Source organism: Oncorhynchus nerka, linkage group LG14 (genome assembly GCF_034236695.1).
Source record: "Oncorhynchus nerka isolate Pitt River linkage group LG14, Oner_Uvic_2.0, whole genome shotgun sequence".
Lineage (NCBI taxonomy): Eukaryota > Metazoa > Chordata > Actinopteri > Salmoniformes > Salmonidae > Oncorhynchus > Oncorhynchus nerka.
In genome coordinates, this window is record NC_088409.1 from 47,786,641 (window position 1) to 47,811,245 (window position 24,605).

General features: G+C 47.4%; 1 protein-coding gene across 2 annotated transcripts in view; it reads left to right on the forward strand.

The window, feature by feature from the left end:
• Nucleotides 1-24,605, forward strand: part of znf407 (zinc finger protein 407) — a 214,053-nt gene that overhangs the window by 56,973 nt on the left and 132,475 nt on the right. For both annotated transcript variants that reach the window (XM_065000139.1, XM_065000140.1), the window contains exon 4: nt 22,570-22,644. In XM_065000139.1, coding sequence (XP_064856211.1) covers nt 22,570-22,644 — 75 coding nt within the window. The remainder of the gene's footprint in view (nt 1-22,569; nt 22,645-24,605) is intronic.

Genomic DNA, 24,605 nt, shown 5'->3' on the forward strand with positions numbered 1-24,605 from the left:
GTTGTTGTGTGGCGGTAGAACGGACTTCTTTCCATCCATGTTGGGCATAAATGAGGTAACATTTACACTACCCCAAGAGAATAGTGTTGTTTATTGTGTGCTGCGTCAAAGCCGAGCTCTAGACTGCTAGCTAGCTAGCTTGTATCTACACCGTGAGTAGTGCGACGTGTGAATGTGACTGCGACCGTAGAGCGGGAGGCATCATCCACACCATAATATTGATGCACCAGCACATTGTGTAGAATCATAAGCGGTACTATCAGCCTAAAGAATCCCACTCTTCTGTGAAAGAACTTGCAGGTAAAAGATTGGAGAGTCATAACAATAGGAACACAGAGCTTTCACCTTACAAATCTATACATACTGCATGACCTCCATTGGCTTTGCTATACAGACTTGACTTTCAATATGCGTTAAGACTTTCTCTCACGGAATAAGTGCATATTTGATGAGAGAAATAGTTTATTTTCCTCTTCCAGGGAGTGACCTTAGCTGCCCTTCAGCGCGGCGGTAATGAGAGTGGTAGCTAGCATTTCACACACACACACACGTACGTACACACACACACACACACACACACACACACACACACACACACACACACAGAGACAGGCAGGCAGGCAGCTCAGCCATCAGTGCATTACCCTTCACTCAGGCCGGGGTAAACGTCAATATGGAGGCCTTATGTTTTATGGATTATCTGCTTTAGGAAAGCTATTGTGAGAGAAACACAACTCTCTCTGTCATGTTCTTTCCATTCGTTTTAATGTGTGAGATCACTCAGAAACAACAAGGCTGACGTTAAGAGGGTCTTTTCTCTCTCTTCCTTTTCCTATCTCTCTTTCAAGATCTCTTGACTATTCCAAATTGAGCGTGGCATGTTCATATCCTTTGATTCATCGAGAACTCTCATGGATTATTCCGTTGTAGAGCCTTGTTTCAGACCTTTACTTGATTTTGATATATTGTAGTAAATTGATCTGCTCTCAGTGAAACCCACACGCCTCTGTTCTGTTCTTAAGGTGTGGTAAGAACAAAGCCTTCTGGGAAAAATATACTTTTTTCCCCCCAACTCTCCGGGCTTCCGGAATTCTTCTATACCATGGGGATTTAATTATTTATTTTACCCCTCTCTCTGTTTTACACATTTCATTTGTTCTCTGAGGACCTGCAGATACAGTGAACAGCAGTAAACAGACTAAATAAGTCATGTTTGGGCTGTTTTTCTTGGTCTCATCAAGGGTTGTGTTTGTTTTCATTCCCAGGAGGGGGAGAGGGGAGGTCTGGGTAAACGGACCTGAGCACCAGACCCAGGCAGCCCTGGGTCATGTTCATTAGGCACCAAATGGGGGAAAAAATGGAAGTACTACCTGGAATGGTCGAATAAGAAACGCACATTTTTTGTTTTTTGTTTTGTAAAGCTTTATAAATGGTTTTCTATTGTAAATTGTTTCACTAATGAACATGACCCTGTCATTCCCAGCCCTGTTAGCCCTGGTTTTGTAATGCCCTCTGGGGCCAGGGAGGTGGTTCTCTCTCTCTCTCTCTCTCTCTCTCCTCTCTCTCTCTCTCTCTCTCTCTCTCTCTCTCTCTCTCTCTCTCTCTCCCTCTCTAACCTTAACCATGATCACCCCCGCTTTACTGCTCCTTGTGGGACAGAATTAGAACTGCCTGCCTGAGACTGAGAAAGTATGTGAACCCTTGGATTTAATAACTGGTTGACCCTCCTTTGGCAGCAATAACCTCAACCAAACGTTTCCTGTAGTTGCGGATCAGACCTGCAGAACGGTCAGGGGGAATTTTGGACCATTTTTCTTTACAAAACTGTTTCAGTTAAGCAATATACTTGGGCTGTCTGGTGTGAATTACTCTCTTGAGGTCATGCCACACCATCTCAGCCGGGTTGCGGTCAAGACTCTGGGCCCCTCCAGAAGGCGTATTTTCTTCTGTTGAAGCCATTCTGCTGTTGATTTACTTCTGTGTTTTGGGTTGTTGTCCTGTTCCATCAATCAACTTCTGTTGAGCATCAATTGGCGGACAGATCTCATGCAAAACATTCTGACATTCTCCTGCAAAATGTCTTGATAAACTTGGGAATTCATTTTTCCGTTGATGATAGCAGGCTGTCCAGGCCCTGAGGCAGCAAAGCATCCCCAAACCATGATTCTCCCTCCACCATACTTTACAGTTGGGATGAGGTTTTGATGTTTGTGTGCTGTGCCTTTTTTTCTCCACACATAGTGTTGTGTGTTCCTTCCTGCCAAACAATTCAACTGTAGTTTCATCTGTCCACAGAATATTTAGCCAGTAGTGCTGTGGAACATCCAGGTGCACTTTTGCAAACTTCAGACATTGTTTTTGGACAGCAGTGCCTTCGTCCGTGGTGTCCTCCCATAGAACACCATCGTTGTTTAGTGTTTTACATATCGTAGACTCGTCAACAGAGATGTTAGAATGTTCCAGGGATTTCTGTAAGTCTTTAGCTGACACTCTAGGATTCTTGAGCATTGAGTATTATGCGCTGTGCTCTTGCAGTCATCTTTGCAGGATGGCCACTCCTAGGGAGAGTAGCAACAGCGCTGAACTTTCTCCATTTATAGACAATTTGTCTGACTGATGAACATCAAGGCTTTTAGAGATACTTCTGTAACCCTTTTCAGCTTTATGCAAGTCAACCATTCTTAACCTTTGGTCTTCTGAGATCTTTTGTTCAAGGCATGGTTCACATCAGGCAATGCTTCTTGTGAATAGCAAACTCACATTTTGTGAGTTTTTTTATAGGGCAGGGCAGCTCTAACCAACATCTCCAATCTCGTCTCATTGATTGGACTCCAGGTTAGTTGACTCCTGACTCTAATTAGCTTTTGGAGAAGTCATTAGCCTAGGGGTTTGCATACTTTTCCCAACCTACACTGTGAATGTTTAAATGATGTATTAAATATAGACAAGAAAAATACAATAATTTGTGTGTTATTAGTTTAAGCACACTGTGTCCGTCTATTGTTGTGACTTAGATGAAGATCAGATCAAATTTGGTGACCAATTTATGCAGAAATCCAGGTCATTCCAAAGGGTTCGGATACTGTTTCTGGCCACTGTATGTGAAATCCAGCCACAGTAGCCTACACATCTACACACATGTTGATATAGCAGTCCTATGTGTAGGTGATGCACACCCTTGCATCATTAAAAATACAAAAATATACGTGGCTTTAAATAACATTCATAGGCTGAACAAAAAAAATCTAACAATGCAAATGCAAATAGTGCTGTCGTATTTCCTTCGCCACCCTTCACCCCCTATACTGCTGAGAGGTCCTCTTAACGTTCACCGACCAGCATCACAAATTACGGTTCATCATAGAGATTGTACAGCAAGCTTTTTAAAATACCAATACTGCCGGTGAGGCCCACCGTAATTTATCCCTACACGGCTGTTAGTGGCGCTGCTCGTGATTTATTTGGTATAAGAGAAGTTTTGTTAAGAAATATAATGAGCAGCGCTCCCGTTTAATGATTTAACACGGACGGAGGAGAGGAAAGGAGAGGAAGTAAAAGCCCATGTATTTTTCATCTCTCTAACGGCACCGCGGTGAGGAAGAGGGAGACTATAATGAACAAATGAAATGAGCGAGGGAAGGCTAACCACCTTTAACAACCATCAGTTTTGATACATTTCTGCTTTGCTTCTTGAAAATGGGGCTCGTACATATTCTCATATAAGGGGCGGAACTTTAGTGTTACTTATTCTTAGGGAGTGGAGAGGCCTGTTCTCTTATCTCGTTCTTAGGAAGTGGAGAGGCCTGTTCTCTTCTCTCGTTCTGAGGAAGTGGAGAGGCCTGTTCTCTTCTCTCGTTCTTAGGAAGTGGAGAGGCCTGTTCTCTTCTCTCGTTCTTGGGAAGTGGAGAGGCCTGTTCTCTTCTCTCGTTCTTAGGGAGTGGAGAGGCCTGTTCTCTTATCTCGTTCTTAGGAAGTGGAGAGGCCTGTTCTCTTCTCTCGTTCTTAGGAAGTGGAGAGGCCTGTTCTCTTCTCTCGTTCTTGGGAAGTGGAGAGGCCTGTTCTCTTCTCTCGTTCTTAGGAAGTGGAGAGGCCTGTTCTCTTCTCTTATATTCTTAGGAAGTGGAGAGGCCTGTTCTCTCTTCTCTTATTCTTAGGCCTGTTCTCTCTTCTCTTATTCTTAGTGGAGAGGCCTGTTCTCTTCTCTCGTTCTTAGGAAGTGGAGAGGCCTGTTCTCTCTTCTCTTATTCTTAGGAAGTGGAGAGGCCTGTTCTCTTCTCTCGTTCTTAGGAAGTGGAGAGGCCTGTTCTCTCTTCTCTTATTCTTAGGAAGTGGAGAGGCCTGTTCTCTTCTCTTATATTCTTAGGAAGTGGAGAGGCCTGTTCTCTCTTCTCTTATTCTTAGGGAGTGGAGAGGCCTGTTCTCTCGTCTCGTTCTTAGGAAGTGGAGAGGCCTGTTCTCTCTTCTCTTATTCTTAGGGAGTGGAGAGGCCTGTTCTCTCTTCTCTTATTCTTAGGGAGTGGAGAGGCCTGTTCTCTTCTCTTATTCTTAGGGAGGGGAGAGGCCTGTTCTCTTCTCTCGTTCTTAGGAAGTGGAGAGGCCTGTTCTCTTCTCTCGTTCTTAGGAAGTGGAGAGGCTTGTTCTCTCGTCTCGTTCTTAGGAAGTGGAGAGGCCTGTTCTCTTCTCTCGTTCTTAGGGAGTGGAGAGGCCTGTTCTCTCTTCTCTTATTCTTAGGGAGTGGAGAGGCCTGTTCTCTTCTCTTATTCTTAGGGAGGGGAGAGGCCTGTTCTCTTCTCTCGTTCTTAGGAAGTGGAGAGGCCTGTTCTCTTCTCTCGTTCTTAGGAAGTGGAGAGGCTTGTTCTCTCGTCTCGTTCTTAGGAAGTGGAGAGGCCTGTTCTCTCTTCTCTTATTCTTAGGGAGTGGAGAGGCCTGTTCTCTCTTCTCTCGTTCTTAGGAAGTGGAGAGGCCTGTTCTCTCTTCTCTTATTCTTAGGGAGTGGAGAGGCCTGTTCTCTTCTCTCGTTCTTAGGAAGTGGAGAGGCCTGTTCTCTCTTCTCTTATTCTTTGGGAGTGGAGAGGCCTGTTCTCTCTTCTCTTATTCTTAGGGAGTGGAGAGGCCTGTTCTCTCTTCTCTTATTCTTAGGGAGTGGAGAGGCCTGTTCTCTCTTCTCTTATTCTTAGGGAGTGGAGAGGCCTGTTCTCTTCTCTTATTCTTAGGGAGGGGAGAGGCCTGTTCTCTTCTCTCGTTCTTAGGAAGTGGAGAGGCCTGTTCTCTTCTCTCGTTCTTAGGAAGTGGAGAGGCTTGTTCTCTCGTCTCGTTCTTAGGAAGTGGAGAGGCCTGTTCTCTCTTCTCTTATTCTTAGGGAGTGGAGAGGCCTGTTCTCTTCTCTCGTTCTTAGGAAGTGGAGAGGCCTGTTCTCTCTTCTCTTATTCTTAGGGAGTGGAGAGGCCTGTTCTCTTCTCTCGTTCTTAGGAAGTGGAGAGGCCTGTTCTCTCTTCTCTTATTCTTTGGGAGTGGAGAGGCCTGTTCTCTCTTCTCTTATTCTTAGGGAGTGGAGAGGCCTGTTCTCTTCTCTCGTTCTTAGGAAGTGGAGAGGCCTGTTCTCTCTTCTCTTATTCTTTGGGAGTGGAGAGGCCTGTTCTCTCTTCTCTTATTCTTAGGGAGTGGAGAGGCCTGTTCTCTCTTCTCTTATTCTTTGGGAGTGGAGAGGCCTGTTCTCTCTTCTCTTATTCTTAGGGAGTGGAGAGGCCTGTTCTCTCTTCTCTTATTCTTAGGGAGGGGAGAGGCCTGTTCTCTCTTCTCTTATTCTTAGGGAGTGGAGAGGCCTGTTCTCTCTTCTCTTATTCTTAGGGAGTGGAGAGGCCTGTTATCTCTTCTCTTATTCTTAGGGAGTGGAGAGGCCTGTTCTCTCTTCTCTTATTCTTAGGGAGTGGAGAGGCCTGTTCTCTCTTCTCTTATTCTTAGGGAGTGGAGAGGCCTGTTATCTCTTCTCTTATTCTTAGGGAGTGGAGAGGCCTGTTCTCTCTTCTCTTATTCTTAGGGAGTGGAGAGGCCTGTTCTCTCTTCTCTTATTCTTAGGGAGTGGAGAGGCCTGTTCTCTCTTCTCTTATTCTTAGGGAGTGGAGAGGCCTGTTCTCTCTTCTCTTATTGTTAGGGAGTGGAGAGGCCTGTTCTCTCTTCTCTTATTCTTAGGGAGTGGAGAGGCCTGTTATCTCTTCTCTTATTCTTAGGGAGTGGAGAGGCCTGTGCTCTTCTCTTATTCTTAGGAAGTGGAGAGGCCTGTTCTCTCCTCCTATTCTTAGGAAGTGGAGAGGCCTGTTCTCTTATTCTTAAGGAGTGGAGAGGCCTGTTCTCTTCTCTTATTCTTAGGATGTGGAGAGGCCTGTTCTCTCCTCTCTTATTCTTAGGGAGTGGAGAGGCCTGTTCTCTCTTCTCTTATTCTTAGGGAGTGGAGAGGCCTGTTCTCTCTTCTCTTATTCTTAGGGAGTGGAGAGGCCTGTTATCTCTTCTCTTATTCTTAGGGAGTGGAGAGGCCTGTGCTCTTCTCTTATTCTTAGGAAGTGGAGAGGCCTGTTCTCTCCTCCTATTCTTAGGAAGTGGAGAGGCCTGTTCTCTTATTCTTAAGGAGTGGAGAGGCCTGTTCTCTTCTCTTATTCTTAGGAGTGGAGAGGCCTGTTCTCTCCTCTCTTTCTGAGGAAGTGGAGAGGCATGTTCTCTTCTCTCGTTCTTAGGAAGTGGAGAGGCCTGTTCTCTCTTCTCTTATTCTTAGGGAGTGGAGAGGCCTGTTCTCTCTTCTCTTATTCTTAGGAAGTGGAGAGGCCTGTGCTCTTATTCTTAGGAAGTGGAGAGGCCTGTTCTCTTCTCTTATTCTGAGGAAGTGGAGAGGCCTGTTCTCTCTTCTCTTATTCTTAGGGAGTTGAGAGGCCTGTTCTCTCTTCTCTTATTCTTAGGGAGTGGAGAGGCCTGTTCTCTCTTCTCTTATTCTTAGGGAGTTGAGAGGCCTGTTCTCTCTTCTCTTATTCTTAGGGAGTTGAGAGGCCTGTTCTCTCTTCTCTTATGTTCTTAGGGAGTGGAGAGGCCTGTTAGCTCTTCTCTTATGTTCTTAGGAAGTGGAGAGGCCTGTTCTCTCTTCTCTTATTCTTAGGGAGTTGAGAGGCCTGTTCTCTCTTCTCTTATTCTTAGGGAGTGGAGAGGCCTGTTCTCTTCTCTTATTCTTAGGGAGTGGAGAGGCCTGTTCTCTCTTCTCTTATTCTTAGGGAGTGGAGAGGCCTGTTCTCTTATTCTTAGGGAGTTGAGAGGCCTGTTCTCTCTTCTCTTATTCTTAGGGAGTGGAGAGGCCTGTTAGCTCTTCTCTTATGTTCTTAGGGAGTGGAGAGGCCTGTTCTCTCTTCTCTTATTCTTAGGAAGTGGAGAGGCCTGTTCTCTCTTCTCTTATTCTTAGGGAGTGGAGAGGCCTGTTAGCTCTTCTCTTATGTTCTTAGGGAGTTGAGAGGCCTGTTCTCTCTTCTCTTATTCTTAGGAAGTGGAGAGGCCTGTTCTCTCTTCTCTTATTCTTAGGGAGTTGAGAGGCCTGTTAGCTCTTCTCTTATTCTTTGGGAGTTGAGAGGCCTGTTAGCTCTTCTCTTATTCTTTGGGAGTTGAGAGGCCTGTTCTCTCTTCTCTTATTCTTAGGGAGTTGAGAGGCCTGTTCTCTCTTCTCTTATTCTTAGGGAGTTGAGAGGCCTGTTCTCTCTTCTCTTATTCTTAGGGAGTTGAGAGGCCTGTTCTCTCTTCTCTTATTCTTAGGGAGTTGAGAGGCCTGTTAGCTCTTCTCTTATTCTTTGGGAGTTGAGAGGCCTGTTCTCTCTTCTCTTATTCTTAGGGAGTTGAGAGGCCTGTTATCTCTTCTCTTATTCTTAGGGAGTTGAGAGGCCTGTTATCTCTTCTCTTATTCTTAGGGAGTGGAGAGGCCTGTTCTCTCTTCTCTTATTCATAGGGAGTTGAGAGGCCTGTTATCTCTTCTCTTATTCTTAGGGAGTTGAGAGGCCTGTTATCTCTTCTCTTATTCTTAGGGAGTTGAGAGGCCTGTTAGCTCTTCTCTTATTCTTTGGGAGTTGAGAGGCCTGTTCTCTCTTCTCTTATTCTTAGGGAGTTGAGAGGCCTGTTATCTCTTCTCTTATTCTTAGGGAGTGGAGAGGCCTGTTCTCTTCTCTTATTCTTAGGGAGTTGAGAAGTCTTTTTATAAACTGCTGTTCAGATACCATGTTTGAATAATTATCATATTTTATATCTTGGAACCAAATACAATATATTCTCTTTCTTCCTCCTTGTTCAGCATTTTCAAGTTTCTCTTTCTTTTTACTACTTACACATTAAGTCGGTTAATTGGAATACATAATGAAGTCGAATCGCATATTGTGCCAACAGCGCTCCTACGATGCTCAGAGCCAGGGGCTCTTTAACGTTTAACCTGCCATTGGCAACATAACGATGAGATCAATAATGGATGATTTCACATCACATTGGCATTTTCTTAAAAAGAAACCAGATCTGAAAATCTGCTGTTGGTGGAAGAAGACAGGATATTTTATTTCTGTCGCCAAAGTAGTTTCATCTCGCGTTGGTGAGCTTTAGGGTCGTTGGCTTCTCTGCATAAAGTGCAGGTGGAACTTTTCTCCCTCTAAATGGTTCTTTAATGGGACGGTGTGCCGAGGTGCTGTGAGCTCTGTGGGGCGCTACCTCTGTCGACGAGGACGGCTGCTGAATCAATCCGTCAGGGCCCCAATACCTGCCTCGGCAACTGATCCAAAATGCAACCCACACACAGAGACGCAGAGAAAGAGAGAGAGGGGGAGAGCTCTTTATGTTGGCTACCAGAGAGACACTCACACGCACGCACGCACACACACACACACACACACACAATAGTGTGCACGCGTTGTGCCGTTTTAATTGAGAGGTGTCTGTTTTAGTCACCGTCTTGATGGTCAACGAATCATTTTAGTTCTTATTTTATATTTATTCAAATGAATCTCCGAATAAGATCAGGTACACCAGCAATGGTGTAAAAATCAATTCAGACATTTAATTGATTTAATTGAATGGCTGGTACATTATGGGATATCTCCATAGGCGGATCTGTTAGAAGCCAGAGCAATATCGATGTGAAGTCACCCTTCCTCCTGTCAAATGAAGTGACAGCGCTGCACTTCTTTTGTTCTCTCTCTCTCTCTCCTTCTCTCTCTCTCTCTCTCTCCTTCTCTCTCTCTCTCTCTCGCTCTCTTTCTTTCTCTCTCTCTCTCTCTCTCTCTCTCTCTCTCTCTCTCTCTCTCTCTCTCTCTCTCTCTCTCTCTCTCTCTCTCTCGCTCTCTCTCGCTCTCTCTCTCTCTCTCTCTCTCTCTCTCTCTCTTCTCTCTCTCTCTCTTTCTCTCTCTCTTTTTCTCTCTCTCTCTCTCTCTCTCTCTCTCTCTCTCTCTCCTTCTCTCTCTCTCTCTCTCTCTCGCTCTCTTTCTTTCTCTCTCTTTCTCTCTTTCACTCCCTCTCCCTCTTATTCCCTAGTTCCTTCTCTTCCTCCATCTCTCCCTCTCTCTCCACGGACGTATCCCACTGCCTTAAGATTTGCCTCCGTTCTCTCCCTCCTATTTATATTTTTTTGTCCATTTTGGGGGCCCTTTTCTCCCCATCAAGCTTATGGCTTCCATTAAACACCTAGACGAGCTATAGATCCCCAGTCACTAATCTGGGCTCATTCTTTGCAGAATGCCCCTTCTCTCTCCTCCGTCTATCTGTCTCCTGTGATTGCTCTCACGTCAACTGGCGTCCCGACGCTCCACACTCCTGTCAGGGGGATGTGTGCCAGGATCCTTTGTCAGTTCACCCGCCCGTCAAGCCATCCGAGTTTAAACATGTCAACTTACCTGTGAGACGCGCTACAGGCCTTTTGCTATCCCCCCCACACACACACACACACATCACGCTGTATTTAAATGAAAAGGGAAAGATTATGTTTACCCAAGTAGGGTATAATTATAGAGTGAATGAGATGCTGTATAATGTGTGTGTGGCTATAGCTTTTGTTTATTTTGTTTTGTATTGGCCATATAATGGAAGTCTATTTGACCCATCGTTTCTGTGCAGGGATATGCCTGGGCAGCCACTAGTGGGCTTTATGAATCTCCAATTTGATCTGGGCTTGATGTGGCCAGCTGGTAATACACTTGTGTTCCCCAGTAACCGGTTCGTACTTAAAACATTCTCCATTCAGGCTGCAAAGGCTTAGAGTTCCTCCTTAACTTTATTGAATGGCGAGCAGGACGATTTATTTTTGTGTTAAAATACGTCTACTTTCTTTATGAAACATGCTCGAGTGGCTAAATGCTAATCTCGGATGTTGTGTATCGCGTTCAGCCAATCAGGTTGCAGCAGTCTGTTTTTTTCCACCCCTAACCTAATGTAGCAGGCGTAACAGAAACGGAAACCCTAGTTAGGGTGTGGAAAGGGGAGTTGGAGAAAAGGGGGGAAAGAGGGAGTGAGGGAGATGAAGAGAATGGTGGAAGGGGGAGATGGAGGGGAGGTGGAAGTCCTCCGTCTGTCAGTCTCCTGTTATTGCCATCACGTCTCCTCACGTCTCGATCCCCCACGCTCCTGTCAGGGGGATGTGTTTCAGGATCCTTTGTCAGTTTACCCGCCCGTCAAGCTGTCAGTTTAGACATGTCATCTTACCTTGCTCTTTCCCCCATCACACTGTATTTATATGAAAAAGGCAAAGATTATGTTTACCCAAGTAGGGTATAATTATGGGAACCGAGTGAATGAGATAGGATGTATAATGTGTGTGTATGTCTGGCTATAGCTTTAGTGTTGGGTATTGTATGGTTTATTTTGTATTGCCCCTTTAGTGGAAGTCTGTTTGACCCATTGTTTCTGTGCAGAGATATGCTCAAATCAGCAGATTATGGTAAGAATGAAAGGTAGAAAGAGGGATGCGATCTCTCTCACTCCCTCTCTCTCTCACTCCCTCTCTCTCTCACTCCCTCTCTCTCTCTCTCTCTCTCTCTCTCACTCCCTCTCTCTCTCTCTCTCTCTCTCTCACTCCCTCTCTCTCTCTCTCTCACTCCCTCTCTCTCTCTCACTCCCTCTCTCTCTCACTCCCTCTCTCTCTCACTCCCTCTCTCTCTCTCTCTCCCTCTCTCTCTCTCTCTCTCTCTCACTCCCTCTCTCTCTCTCTCTTTCTCTCTCTCTCTCCCTCTCTCTCACTCCCTTTCTCTCTCACTCCCTCTCTCTCTCACTCCCTCTCACTCCCTCTCTCTCTTGCTCTCTCCCTCTCTCTCTCACTCCCTCTCTCTCTCTCTCTTTCACTCCCTCTCTCTCCTGGCGCAGGGGCCTACTGTGAGGATCTAGCTTCCAGTACAGAGGACCTCACAGTTCACCAGGGTTCATCTGAGTAATGGGGTGTGAAGAGGCACTGAGGGGGAGATGGAGGGGGAAGTAGGGTGTGGCAAGGGGGAGCTGCAGAGAAGGTGTAAGAACGAGATGGAGGGTTGGTGGAGAGGGGAGGTAGAGATGTGTAAGAAGGGGATGGTGAGGTAAGGGGGGGTGCGAAGAGCGAAGAGGGCGTTCTGCAGAGATACCTGCTGCTAATGCTGAAGTCAGTGAGGGATGGAGGGCACTCCAGCTGTGACATTAAAACAGCAGGTGGATGCCATCGTTAGGACTGGCACACGAGGCAAGATGAGCATCCTCACTAGTCATTTCTACAGGGCCCAGCGGCCCACTGTAGTAGAGCTGTCTCAGGCGGCTTCACCCCACCGAGAGAACTGAGCCGTAGCTCCGTATAGCTCCGTAGGAAACACAGACACACAGACCCCTCTAGAGCTCTCTCTCCTGGGCACGCTGCTTAGTTTGGTGAGGGTTGAGCGACTCACACATCTGGCACCTCTCTCATTCTGCCTAATGACTCCTTGGTCGCCCTTACCATTTAGGAGAAAGAATTTAGTTTGACTCGAGTAACAAAAAAAATATCCTCTCCGTTTTTATCGTGGTTCACCTTCCTGTGTGTACCATTGTCAAGGCCATCGTACAGGTGACATTGATACTTATAACACAATCAAATGACATGATTTCTGTTTTTGACACAGATGGCAGCAAAGTGCTATTATTGTTTGATGAATAGGCCCATGGCCCATATTCATAAAGCATCTCAGACTGCTGATCTAGGATCAGTTTGGCCTTGTATATACAGAATAATTCATATGTTTATGGACACAGGGACCTGATCTCAGATCAGTAGTCCTACTATGAGACTCTTTATGAATACAGGCTAAGTAAAGCAAGGCATGTGTGATGTGATACATCTCTCTCTCTCTCTCTCTCTCTCTCTCTCTCTCTCTCTCTCTCTCTCTCTCTCTCTCTCTCTCTCTCTCCCAGAATGCTCTCTGTGTATCCCAGAATGCTTTGTATGTTCTGCACAGGATGGGGCCATTTTGCGCCCCGCTGATGCCAGAGGCTTCTCCTTAGATCTCCCAACATCCCTTCCGGACTTGTAGATTGAGATTCCCGCCCCGAACCATCCAGGAATACTGTTAGGCAAATGAAGTTGTTTGGATCCCATGTTGACATGTTATCTCTTCATCTGGTGATGGAGACAGGAGGAGGGAAGAGACAGAAGTGTAACTTGGGTAATTGAGCCGTGTCCCGCCGCTTATCGGTAAAGCTGTGGCGCGTCACGGAGCTAACGAGGTGTGGCACGCCAATTAATCTAAAGGGAGTGGAACGTGAAACTCCTCCATTTTGTAATTTTTGTAAAGTTTTTAATTTTTAATCTCCCTTTAAATTGAGAGCCTCCCTCGAGGCTAAAATAAGGCCTTATTAGTTAAATTAATCTGGGGAAATATTGATATGGATGAATGGCATGGTGAAATGTCCCCTTTGTTGCAATAATCAAGGAAATCAGTCGTTTGAGTAAAGGACAGCTCCCTCAAAGCTGTTGGAGGTAGATCCTAACCTGAGAGAGGACCTATGGAGAACAGGGGATTAGAAACCTGTTTCAACAAATGGATTTGCTCTTTTCCCACTTAGCCTTGCCCTTCATTTCAACCTGCCGTTTGCGTGGCGCGTACATGCAAGCTTGTCTGTGACTCTCTATGCGCTCGTGTTCATTTGTGTGTGTGTGCGTGTGTGTGTGTGTGTCTGTCTGTCGTCTCTTCAGCGGGCCATTGCCAGGTGCCTCCATCGGGCCTGGCCAGTCGTGCCATCACTGAGCGTGTGTGTGTGTCTGTCTGTCGTCTCTTCAGCGGGCCATTGCCAGGTGCCTCCATCCGGCCTGGCCAGTCGTGCCATCACTGCGCGTGTGTGTGTGTGTGTGTGTCTGTCTGTCGTCTCTTCAGCGGGCCATTGCCAGGTGCCTCCATCAGGCCTGGCCAGTCGTGCCATCACTGCGCGTGTGTGTGTGTGTCTGTCTGTCATCTCTTCAGCGGGCCATTGCCAGGTGCCTCCATCAGGCCTTGGCCAGTCATGCCATCACTGCGCGCGCGTGTGTGTGTGTGTGTGTGTCTGTCTGTCATCTCTTCAGCGGGCCATTGCCAGGTGCCTCCATCAGGCCTGGCCAGTCGTGCCATCACTGCGCGTGTGTGTGTGTGTGTCTGTCTGTCGTCTCTTCAGCGGGCCATTGCCATGTGCCTCCATCAGGCCTGGCCAGTCGTGCCATCACTGCGTGTGTGTGTGTGTGTGTGTGTGTGTGTGTGTGTGTGTGTGTGTCTGTCTGTCGTCTCTTCAGCGGGCCATTGCCAGGTGCCTCCATCCGGCCTGGCTAGTCGTGCCATCACTGCGCGCGCGTGTGTGTGTGTGTGTCTGTCTCTCGTCTCTTCAGCGGGCCATTGCCAGGTGCCTCCATCAGGCCTTGGCCAGTCGTGCCATCACTGCGCGCATGTGTGTGTGTGTGTCTGTCTGTCGTCTCTTCAGCGGGCCATTGCCAGGTGCCTCCATCAGGCCTGGCCAGTCGTGTCATCACTGCGCGCACGCACGCGCGTGTGTGTGTGTGTCTGTCTGTCGTCTCTTCAGCGGGCCATTGCCAGGTGCCTCCATCAGGCCTGGCCAGTCGTGCCATCACTGCGCGTGTGTGTGTGTCTGCCTGTCATCTCTTCAGCGGGCCATTGCCAGGTGCCTCCATCAGGCCTGGCCAGTCGTGCCATCACTGCGCGTGTGTGTGTGTGTGTGTGTGTCTGTCTGTCGTCTCTTCAGCGGGCCATTGCCAGGTGCCTCCATCAGGCCTGGCCAGTCGTGCCATCACTGCGCGTGTGTGTGTGTGTGTGTCTGTCTGTCGTCTCTTCAGCGGGCCATTGCCAGGTGCCTCCATCAGGCCTGGCCAGTCGTGCCATCACTGCTTGCTGCCATGCTCAGAATAAACATGTGTGGGGGGAAAGAAGTACGAGTGAGTGATGTGAATCTCACAACATGCCAGTTTGATTTGTATCCCTCGCTATCAAAGAATGCAAATTTAAATCATATCTTTGCATATGTCTTCATGTCTTTCATGCGCATATGCAAATCGCCCCCGTTGCCTTTCAGCACTCGGTAATTAGGTTTACGAAGGACAGCTGTAATCCATAATTAACGGACATGTTTGCAAGCACTTCTTTTTCTCACCCCCCCCCAATGACTTAAACAACCTATAAAAAGCTTGAAAATGCTAACTTAATTAGCGCGTTTGTTTATTCGTAGCTAGTTGAAGCGGTCAGTCAGCCAGTCAGTCAGTCAGTCAGTCAGTGCAGTGCAGTGCCACTGTCTCCAGTCACCCAGAGTGTCTCCCTCCCCTGTGGGTTTGATCTTGTCATTCTCCTTCAGTGGATAGGAGGGCGGTTTAGTTATACTCCCAGGCGCCATTCTGGACGGATGGATGGATGGAGAGATGGAGCTGAAGTGAAGAAGAGGAAAAAAGAGGAGGGAGAGAATGATGATAACAAAACAAAACAGTGGAACATGTTTGAATATTTATATGGGGTGTTAGTTAGCATGGGCTGCCCCCCCGGGGGGGGGGGGGGGTGATGGATGTGGCTCTGGGGCGATGGTAGGAGAGCAGAAGGACGTACGTGTGTGTGTGTGTGTGTGCGTGTGTGTGTGTCCAGTAATAGGGGGAAGATGACATTGTGATATGAATGAACGGTGAAAGGATTAGGCTATACGCTCTTTACAACAAAATGACCAATAGAGAGAGTGGAAGTCAGAGAGGCAGATTGAGGGAGACTTTTTGAGAGAACGAGAAACAAACAACCCAGAGTTGGGTAAATAGAGGAATGAAGAGAGATAGAGAGAGAGTAACAGAGATAGAGAGAGAGTAACAGAGATAGAGAAAGAGAGAGAGTAACAGAGATAAAGAGAGAGAGTAACAGAGATAGAGAGAGAGTAACAGAGAGAGAGATAAGAGAGAGAGTAACAGAGATAGAGAGTAACAGAGATAGAGAGAGATAAGAGAGAGAGTAACAGAGATAGAGATAGAGAGAGAGATAAGAGAGAGAGTAACAGAGATAGAGAGAGAGATAAGAGAGAGAGTAACAGAGATAGAGAGAGATAAGAGAGAGAGTAACAGAGATAGAGAGAGAGAGATGAGAGAGAGTAACAGAGATAGAGAGAGAGTAACAGAGAAAGAGAGAGAGATAGGAGAGAGAGTAACAGAGATAGAGAGAGAGATAGGAGAGAGAGTAACAGAGATAGAGAGATAGATAAGAGAGGGAGAGTAACAGAGAGAGAGAGAGATAAGAGAGAGAGAGTAACAGAGATAGAAAGAGAGAGTAACAGAGATAGAGAGAGAGTAACAGAGATAGAGAGAGAGATAAGAGAGAGAGAGTAACAGAGATAGAGAGAGAGATAAGAGAGAGAGTAACAGAGATAGAGAGAGAGATAAGAGAGAGAGTAACAGAGAGAGAGATAAGAGAGAGAGTAACAGAGATAGAGAGAGTAACAGAGAGAGAGAGATAAGAGAGAAACAGAGATAGAGAGATAAGAGAGAGAGAGAGAGTAACAGAGATAGAGAGAGAGATAAGAGAGAGAGTAACAGAGATAGAGAGAGAGATAAGAGAGAGAGTAACAGAGAAAGAGAGAGAGATAGGAGAGAGAGTAACAGAGATAGAGAGAGAGTAACATAGATAGAGAGAGAGATAGGAGAGAGAGTAACAGAGACAGAGAGAGAGATAAGAGAGGGAGAGTAACAGAGATAGAGACAGAGATAAGAGAGAGAGTAACAGAGATAGAAAGAGAGAGTAACAGAGATAGAGAGAGAGTAACAGAGATAGAGAGAGAGATAAGAGAGAGAGTAACAGAGAGAGATAAGAGAGAGAGTAACAGAGATAGGGAGAGAGTAACGGAGATAGAGAAAGAGAGAGAGTAACAGAGATAAAGAGAGAGAGTAACAGAGATAGAGAGAGAGATAAGAGAGAGAGTAACAGAGAGAGAGAGAGATAAGAGAGAGAGTAACAGAGATAGAGCGAGAGATAAGAGAGAGAGTAACAGAGAGAGAGAGAGATAAGAGAGAGAGTAACAGAGAGAGAGTAACAGAGATAGAGAGAGATAAGAGAGAGAGTAACAGAGATAGAGAGAGTAACAGAGAAAGAGAGAGAGTAACAGAGATAGAGAGAGATAAGAGAGATAGAGAGAGAGATAAGAGAGAGAGTAACAGAGATAGAGAGAGATAAGAGAGAGAGTAACAGAGAAATAGAGAGAGTAACAGAGATAGAGAGAGAGATAGGAGAGAGAGTAACAGAGATAGAGAGAGAGATAGGAGAGAGAGTAACAGAGATAGAGAGAGAGATAGGAGAGTGAGTAACAGAGATAGAGAGAGAGTAACAGAGATAGAGAGATAGTAACAGAGATAGAGAGAGAGTAACAGAGATAGAGAGAGAGAGATTAGAGAGAGAGATAAGAGAGAGAGTAACAGAGAAAGAGAGAGAGATAAGAGAGAGAGTAACAGAGATAGAGAGAGAGATAAGATTCTTTCTCTCTCTCTCTCTCTCTCTCTCTCTCTCTCTCTCTCTCTCTCTCTTTATTTATTTCGTGTTCCTCTGTCATGTCGTCTTAGATGTGGTCGTTGTCTGTCAGCAGGACACACCGTAATAGGATGTGATTACTGGTGAATTAAATGGCCAGAGGATGACACGCTAGAGAAACAGGGCTGATCCCTGACTCGTTAGGCTTGTCATCCCGCCATTAGGGCATCACAAACTGTTTAGGGAATGGAACAAACTTAGGGCTTTGAACACGGTCAGGACATTGTCTTGAAATGGTGTCTCAAATATTTCCTGTGCGTTTCTGTCTGTGTGAGTTTGCACTTGAGGGTGTATGAGTCCGGGTCATTGTTGACACACTTCTCTTTGATTTTGAACCTCTGTAATGACAGGATATCCAAGGCCATGTGCAGTAGGCACTCAACGGAGGAAAACTGGGAGTTACTACCAGACCAATAGGAAAACATTTTCTTTTTCCTCTGTGAAGTGTTTTAAAACATTTTTTTTTTGTGTGGCCTTAGGAACACAGTGTGGCTTTAGGAACACAGTGTGGCCTTAGGAACACAGTGTGGCCTTAGGAACACAGTGTGGCCTTAGGAACACAGTGTGGCCTTAGGAACACAGTGTGGCCTTAGGAACACAGTGTGGCTTTAGGAACACAGTGTGGCCTTAGGAACACAGTGTGGCCTTAGGAACACAGGAACACAGTGTGGCCTTAGGAACACAGTGTGGCTTTAGGAACACAGTGTGGCCTTAGGAACACAGTGTGGCCTTAGGAACACAGTGTGGCCTTAGGAACACAGTGTGGCCTTAGGAACACAGTGTGGCCTTAGGAACACAGTGTGGCCTTAGGAACACAGTGTGGCCTTAGGAACACAGTGTGGCCTTAGGAACACAGTGTGGCTTTAGGAACACAGTGTGGCTTTAGGAACACAGTGTGGCCTTAGGAACACAGTGTGGCCTTAGGAACACAGTGTGGCCTTAGGAACACAGTGTGGCCTTAGGAACACAGTGTGGCCTTAGGAACACAGTGTGGCCTTAGGAACACGGGTGAAACCCATTGCCTTAGTTAACCTTAGTTAATCCTCCAACCAGGATTTCTGGAAAGGCAGGGAATTTATTGAAAGTTTTGCAACCCTAATCGTGACTAGTTATTGTAAAAAGTCATCTCTGTCTGCCCCCCCCCCCGTTAACCCTTTCATTTACATTACATTTAAGTCATTTAGCAGACGCTCTTATCCAGAGCGACTTACAAATTGGTGCGTTCACCTTATGACATCCAGTGGAACAGCCACTTTACAATAGTGCATCTAAATCTTTTAAGGGGGGTGAGAAGGATTACTTTATCCTATCCTAGGTATTCCTTAAAGAGGTGGGGTTTCAGGTGTCTCCGGAAGGTGGTGATTGACTCCGCTGTCCTGGCGTCGTGAGGGAGTTTGTTCCACCATTGGGGGGCCAGAGCAGCGAACAGTTTTGACTGGGCTGAGCGGGAACTGTACTTCCTCAGTGGTAGGGAGGCGAGCAGGCCAGAGGTGGATGAACGCAGTGCCCTTGTTTGGGTGTAGGGCCTGATCAGAGCCTGGAGGTACTGAGGTGCCGTTCCCCTCACAGCTCCGTAGGCAAGCACCATGGTCTTGTAGCGGATAAGAGCTTCAACTGGAAGCCAGTGGAGAGAGCGGAGGAGCGGGGTGACGTGAGAGAACTTGGGAAGGTTGAACACCAGACGGGCTGCGGCGTTCTGGATGAGTTGTAGGGGTTTAATGGCACAGGCAGGGAGCCCAGCCAACAGCGAGTTGCAGTAATCCAGACGGGAGATGACAAGTGCCTGGATTAGGACCTGCGCCGCTTCCTGTGTGAGGCAGGGTCGTACTCTGCGGATGTTGTAGAGCATGAACCTACAGGAACGGGCCACCGCCTTGATGTTATTTGAGAACGACAGGGTGTTGTCCAGGATCACGCCAAGGTTCTTAGCGCTCTGGGAGGAGGACACAATGGAGTTGTCAACCGTGATGGCGAGATCATGGAACGGGCAGTCCTTCCCCGGGAGGAAGAGCAGCTCCGTCTTGCCGAGGTTCAGCTTGAGGTGGTGATCCGTCATCCACACTGATATGTCTGCCAGACATGCAGAGATGCGATTCGCCACCTGGTCGTCAGAAGGGGGAAAGGAGAAGATTAATTGTGTGTCGTCTGCATAGCAATGATAGGAGAGACCATGTGAGGTTATGACAGAGCCAAGTGACTTGGTGTATAGCGAGAATAGGAGAGGGCCTAGAACAGAGCCCTTGCCCCCGTTGCTATGTCCTTCCCATAGCAACGATAAAAACATTCCCAAACCAGAAACCGTGGATTGATGGCAGCATTCGTGTGAAACTGAAAGCGCGAACCACTGCTTTTAATCAGGGCAAGGTGTCTGGTAATATGTCCGAATATAAACAATGCAGCTATTCCCTCCGCAAGGCTATTAAACAAGCTAAGCGTCAGTACAGAGACAAAGTGGAATCTCAATTCAATGGCTCAGACACAAGAGGCATGTGGCAGGGTCTACAGTCAATCACGGACTACAAGAAGAAACCCAGCCCAGTCACGGACCAGGATGTCTTGCTCCCAGGCAGACTAAATAACTTTTTTGCCCGCTTTGAGGACAATACAGTGCCACTGACACGGCCTGCAACGAAAACATGCGGTCTCTCCTTCACTGCAGCCGAGGTGAGTAAGACATTTAAACGTGTTAACCCTCGCAAGGCTGCAGGCCCAGACGGCATCCCCAGCCGCGCCCTCAGAGCATGCGCAGACCAGCTGGCCGGTGTGTTTACGGACATATTCAATCAATCCCTATACCAGTCTGCTGTTCCCACATGCTTCAAGAGGGCCACCATTGTTCCTGTTCCCAAGAAAGCTAAGGTAACTGAGCTAAACGACTTCCGTCATCATGAAGTGCTTTGAGAGACTAGTCAAGGACCATATCACCTCCACCCTACCTGACACCCTAGACCCACTCCAATTTGCTTACCGCCCAAATAGGTCCACAGACGATGCAATCTCAACCACACTGCACACTGCCCTAACCCACCTGGACAAGAGGAATACCTATGTGAGAATGCTGTTCATCGACTACAGCTCGGCATTCAATACCATAGTACCCTCCAAGCTCGTCATCAAGCTCGAGACCCTGGGTCTCGACCCCGCCCTGTGCAACTGGGTATTGGACTTCCTGACGGGCCGCCCACAGGTGGTGAGGGTAGGCAACAACATCTCCTCCCCGCTGATCCTCAACACGGGGGCCCCACAAGGGTGCGTTCTGAGCCCTCTCCTGTACTCCCTGTTCACCCACGACTGCGTGGCCATGCACGCCTCCAACTCAATCATCAAGTTTGCGGACGACACAACAGTGGTAGGCTTGATTACCAACAACGCGAGACGGCCTACAGGGAGGAGGTGAGGGCCCTCTGAGTGTGGTGTCAGGAAAATAACCTCACACTCAACGTCAACAAAACTAAGGAGATGATTGTGGACTTCAGGAAACAGCAGAGGGAACACCCCCTATCCACATCGATGGATCAGTAGTGGAGAGGGTAGCAAGTTTTAAGTTCCTCGGCATACACATCACAGACAAACTGAATTGGTCCACTCACACTGACAGCGTCGTGAAGAAGGCGCAGCAGCGCCTCTTCAACCTCAGGAGGCTGAAGAAATTCGGCTTGTCACCAAAAGCACTCACAAACTTCTACAGATGCACAATCGAGAGCATCCTGGCGGGCTGTATCACCGCCTGGTACGGCAACTGCTCCGCCCTCAACCGTAAGGCTCTCCAGAGGGTAGTGAGGTCTGCACAACGCATCACCGGGGGCAAACTACCTGCCCTCCAGGACACCTACACCACCCGATGTTACAGGAAGGCCATAAAGATCATCAAGGACATCAACCACCCGAACCACTGACTGTTCACCCCGCTATCATCCAGAAGGCGAGGTCAGTACAGGTGCATCAAAGCTGGGACCGAGAGACTGAAAAACAGCTTCTATCTCAAGGCCATCAGACTGTTAAACAGCCACCACTAACATTGAGTGGCTGCTGCCAACACACTGTCATTGACACTGACCCAACTCCAGCCACTTTAATAATGGGAATTGATGGGAAATGATGTAAATATATCACTAGCCACTTTAAACAATGCTACCTTATATAATGTTACTTACCCTACATTATTCATCTCATATGCATATGTATATACTGTATTCTAGATCATCGACTGCATTCTTATGTCACTAGCCACTTTAACTATGCCACTTTGTTTACTTTGTCTACATACTCATCTCATATGTATATACTGTACTCGATACCATCTACTGTATGCTGCTCTGTACCATCACTCATTCATATATCCTTATGTACATATTCCTTATCCCCTTACACTGTGTATAAGACAGTAGTTTTGGAATTGTTAGTTAGATTACTTGTTGGTTATCACTGCATTGTCGGAACTAGAAGCACAAGCATTTCGCTACACTCGCATTAACATCTGCTAACCATGTGTATGTGACAAATAAAATTTGATTTGATTTGATTTGGGGGACGCCAGTGGTGAGAGCGCGTGGTGAGGAGACAGATTCTCGCCACGCCACCTGGTAGGAGCGACCTGTCAGGTAGGACGCAATCCAAGCGTGGGCCACGCCGGAGATGCCCAACTCGGAGAGGGTGGAGAGGAGGATCTGATGGTTCACAGTATCGAAGGCAGCCGATAGGTCTAGAAGGATGAGAGCAGAGGAGAGAGAGTTAGCTTTAGCAGTGCGGAGCGCCTCCGTGATACAGAGAAGAGCAGTCTCAGTTGAATGACTAGTCTTGAAACCTGACTGATTTGGATCAAGAAGGTCATTCTGAGAGAGATAGCGGGAGAGCTGGCCAAGGACGGCACGTTCAAGAGTTTTGGAGAGAAAAGAAAGAAGGGATACTGGTCTGTAGTTGTTGACATCGGAGGGATCGAGTGTAGGTTTTTCAGAAGGGGTGCAACTCTCGCTCTCTTGAAGACGGAAGGGACGTAGCCAGCGGTCAGGGATGAGTTGATGAGCGAGGTGAGGTAAGGGAGAAGGTCTCCGGAAATGGTCTGGAGAAGAGAGGAGGGATAGGGTCAAGCGGGCAGGTTGTTGGGCGGCCGGCCGTCACAAGACGCGAGATTTCATCTGGAGAGAGAGGGGAGAAAGAGGTCAGAGCACAGGGTAGGGCAGTGTGAGCAGAACCAGCGGTGTCGTTTGACTTAGCAAACGAGGATCGGATGTCGTCGACCTTCTTTTCAAAATGGTTGACGAAGTCATCTGCAGAGAGGGAGGAGGGGGGGGGAGGAGGATTCAGGAGGGAGGAGAAGGTGGCAAAGAGCTTCCTAGGGTTAGAGGCAGATGCTTGGAATTTAGAGTGGTAGAAAGTGGCTTTAGCAGCAGAGACAGAAGAGGAAAATGTAGAGAGGAGGGAGTGAAAGGATGCCAGGTCCGCAGGGAGGCGAGTTTTCCTCCATTTCCGCTCGGCTGCCCGGAGCCCTGTTCATTGACTGTGGTAAAGAGGCCCTCTTTGTTAACCCTTTGCCCCCCTGTGTTCTCTCTCTGACCAGGTGGGCCTTTGTGATGAAGAAGCACCTGAGCACTCACCTGTTGGGGAAACATGGACTGGGCCAGCCCAAAGAGAGGTAGGACTGACTACCTTTACCACTCTCCGTCTCTCTGCATTTCTCTCTCTCTCGCTCGCTCTCCCTCTCTCGCTCTCTCTCTGTCCCGCCCCCCTTTGCCCCCCCCCCCCCCCCCCTCTCAGTATTTCTATCACACCCTCTTTGTCAATCTGTTCCCCTCCTCCCTCTCTCTCCTCTCCTCCCTCTCTCTGTATGATTGGGAAGATGTGATGTCTCCATCTCTCTCCGTGATGTTGTGTGTAAAACTTTCCCAGTGCGCCCCTGTCTGTCTGTCAGCGACGCGGCCCGCGTTGTGTGTGTATGTGTGTGTGTGTGATGAAGACAAAGTTGCGAAGTCTCCATGGCATGCGAGAATGAGACGTTAAACACCCCTCAATCTGTCAAACGGACCCACTAAGAGAAACCAGTCTTCTTGCATTTTTTGTTGTTGTGTTACATCTGAAAACCGCCTTTCAAATTGAGACTTTTGGTATTGGATGTCGTATTAGATATGATAAGGGGCTTGAGATATTAGTAAAGTAGGCGCATCATATGCTCCCCTGTAAATACACACTCATTATTATCTGGATTCAGACTGGCAGCTGCTCGTTGGGAGAGAAATTCTCATATCCCACAACTATTTCACTTGTCTGCTTTATTCTCGTAATACAGCACATGACAAACTAAACTGTCCAGGACAGGAATGTTTGTACCATATATTTTTTCATTTGTGCCTTTATTTAACCCGGCAAGTCAGTTAAGAACAAATTCTTATTTAAAATGACGGCCTACTGGGGAACACTGGGTTAACTGCCTTGTTCAGGGGCAGAACGACATATTTTTACCTTGTCAGCTCGGGGATTCGATCTAGCAACCTTTCGGTTACTGGCCCAACGCTCTAACCACTAGTCTACCTACCGCCCTGAATGCTACTCAAGATGAATTGCCACATATTTTGTTCATTTGGCTTTTTTTGTTTCGTAGTTTGAGGATGCTGGTTGGTAATGTGAGTGAAATCACAGTGGGGTTTGTAGGTGTATTGTGTCTGAATGAAAGACCTCTGTGTCCTTGGCTCGGTATTAGAGGGTGACATTACAGCAAAGGTCGGAGAGAGCACGCGCATGTGCACAAACGCGAACACACACACACACACACACACCAGCGACAGGCATGAATGGAGTGGCCTTGTGGAGCTTGTGTTACCTGATAGCGTTTACCTCAGAGTGTGTCTCTGCCAAAACTAACTATAGTCACCCTGCTGCCCCATAAAACATACCGCAGTGCCATACAATACCATTACATCACACACACACATACACACACAAACGTATTGTACGCATGTGTACGTGAGCGAGCCAAGTGCATGTATGCATACAGACATCGGCGTTGTACCATTATTTTCTACTGCTTCTCTCTCTCTCTCTTAAACACACACACACACAGCGAGAGGCCATGAGGTTTGTTCTATTTAAACCTGTAAAACACGGTGTCATCATTTTTCTGACAGTCCTGGAGACAGAATTTATCTCATCATTAATTAACCATCATATTTCCAACGCAGCAGTGCTTAATTAGCACAAGGTCATTGGGGAGGGCTTATTAAGTGGAACAAATTTGGGTGAGTGTAAGTGAGGAGAGAGAGGGAGAGGGAGAAGGGGGGGAGAGGTGATGGAGACAGACTGACATGAAGAGAGAAAAAGAGAAAAGGGAGAATGTGGAGAGTGTATAGTGGCAGTGGTTTTAGCCAGCTCTTGACAGTGCTGGCCCAATGATTGATAACTGCACCAGTTTGAAAAGCCCAGACTTGGAGACTCGAGGGGTAGCTGGGGACTGGAGAAGGGGGGAGGAGGGGAGAGGGGACTGGAGTGGTAACTGGGGACCAGGCGAGAGGGGATAAGGGGAGAGGGAGGGAGGTAGAGGGACCGGGGGCTGGAGGGAGTGGGGGAGCCAATTGCAAACATATGCTGGCTGGCAGGCAGGGG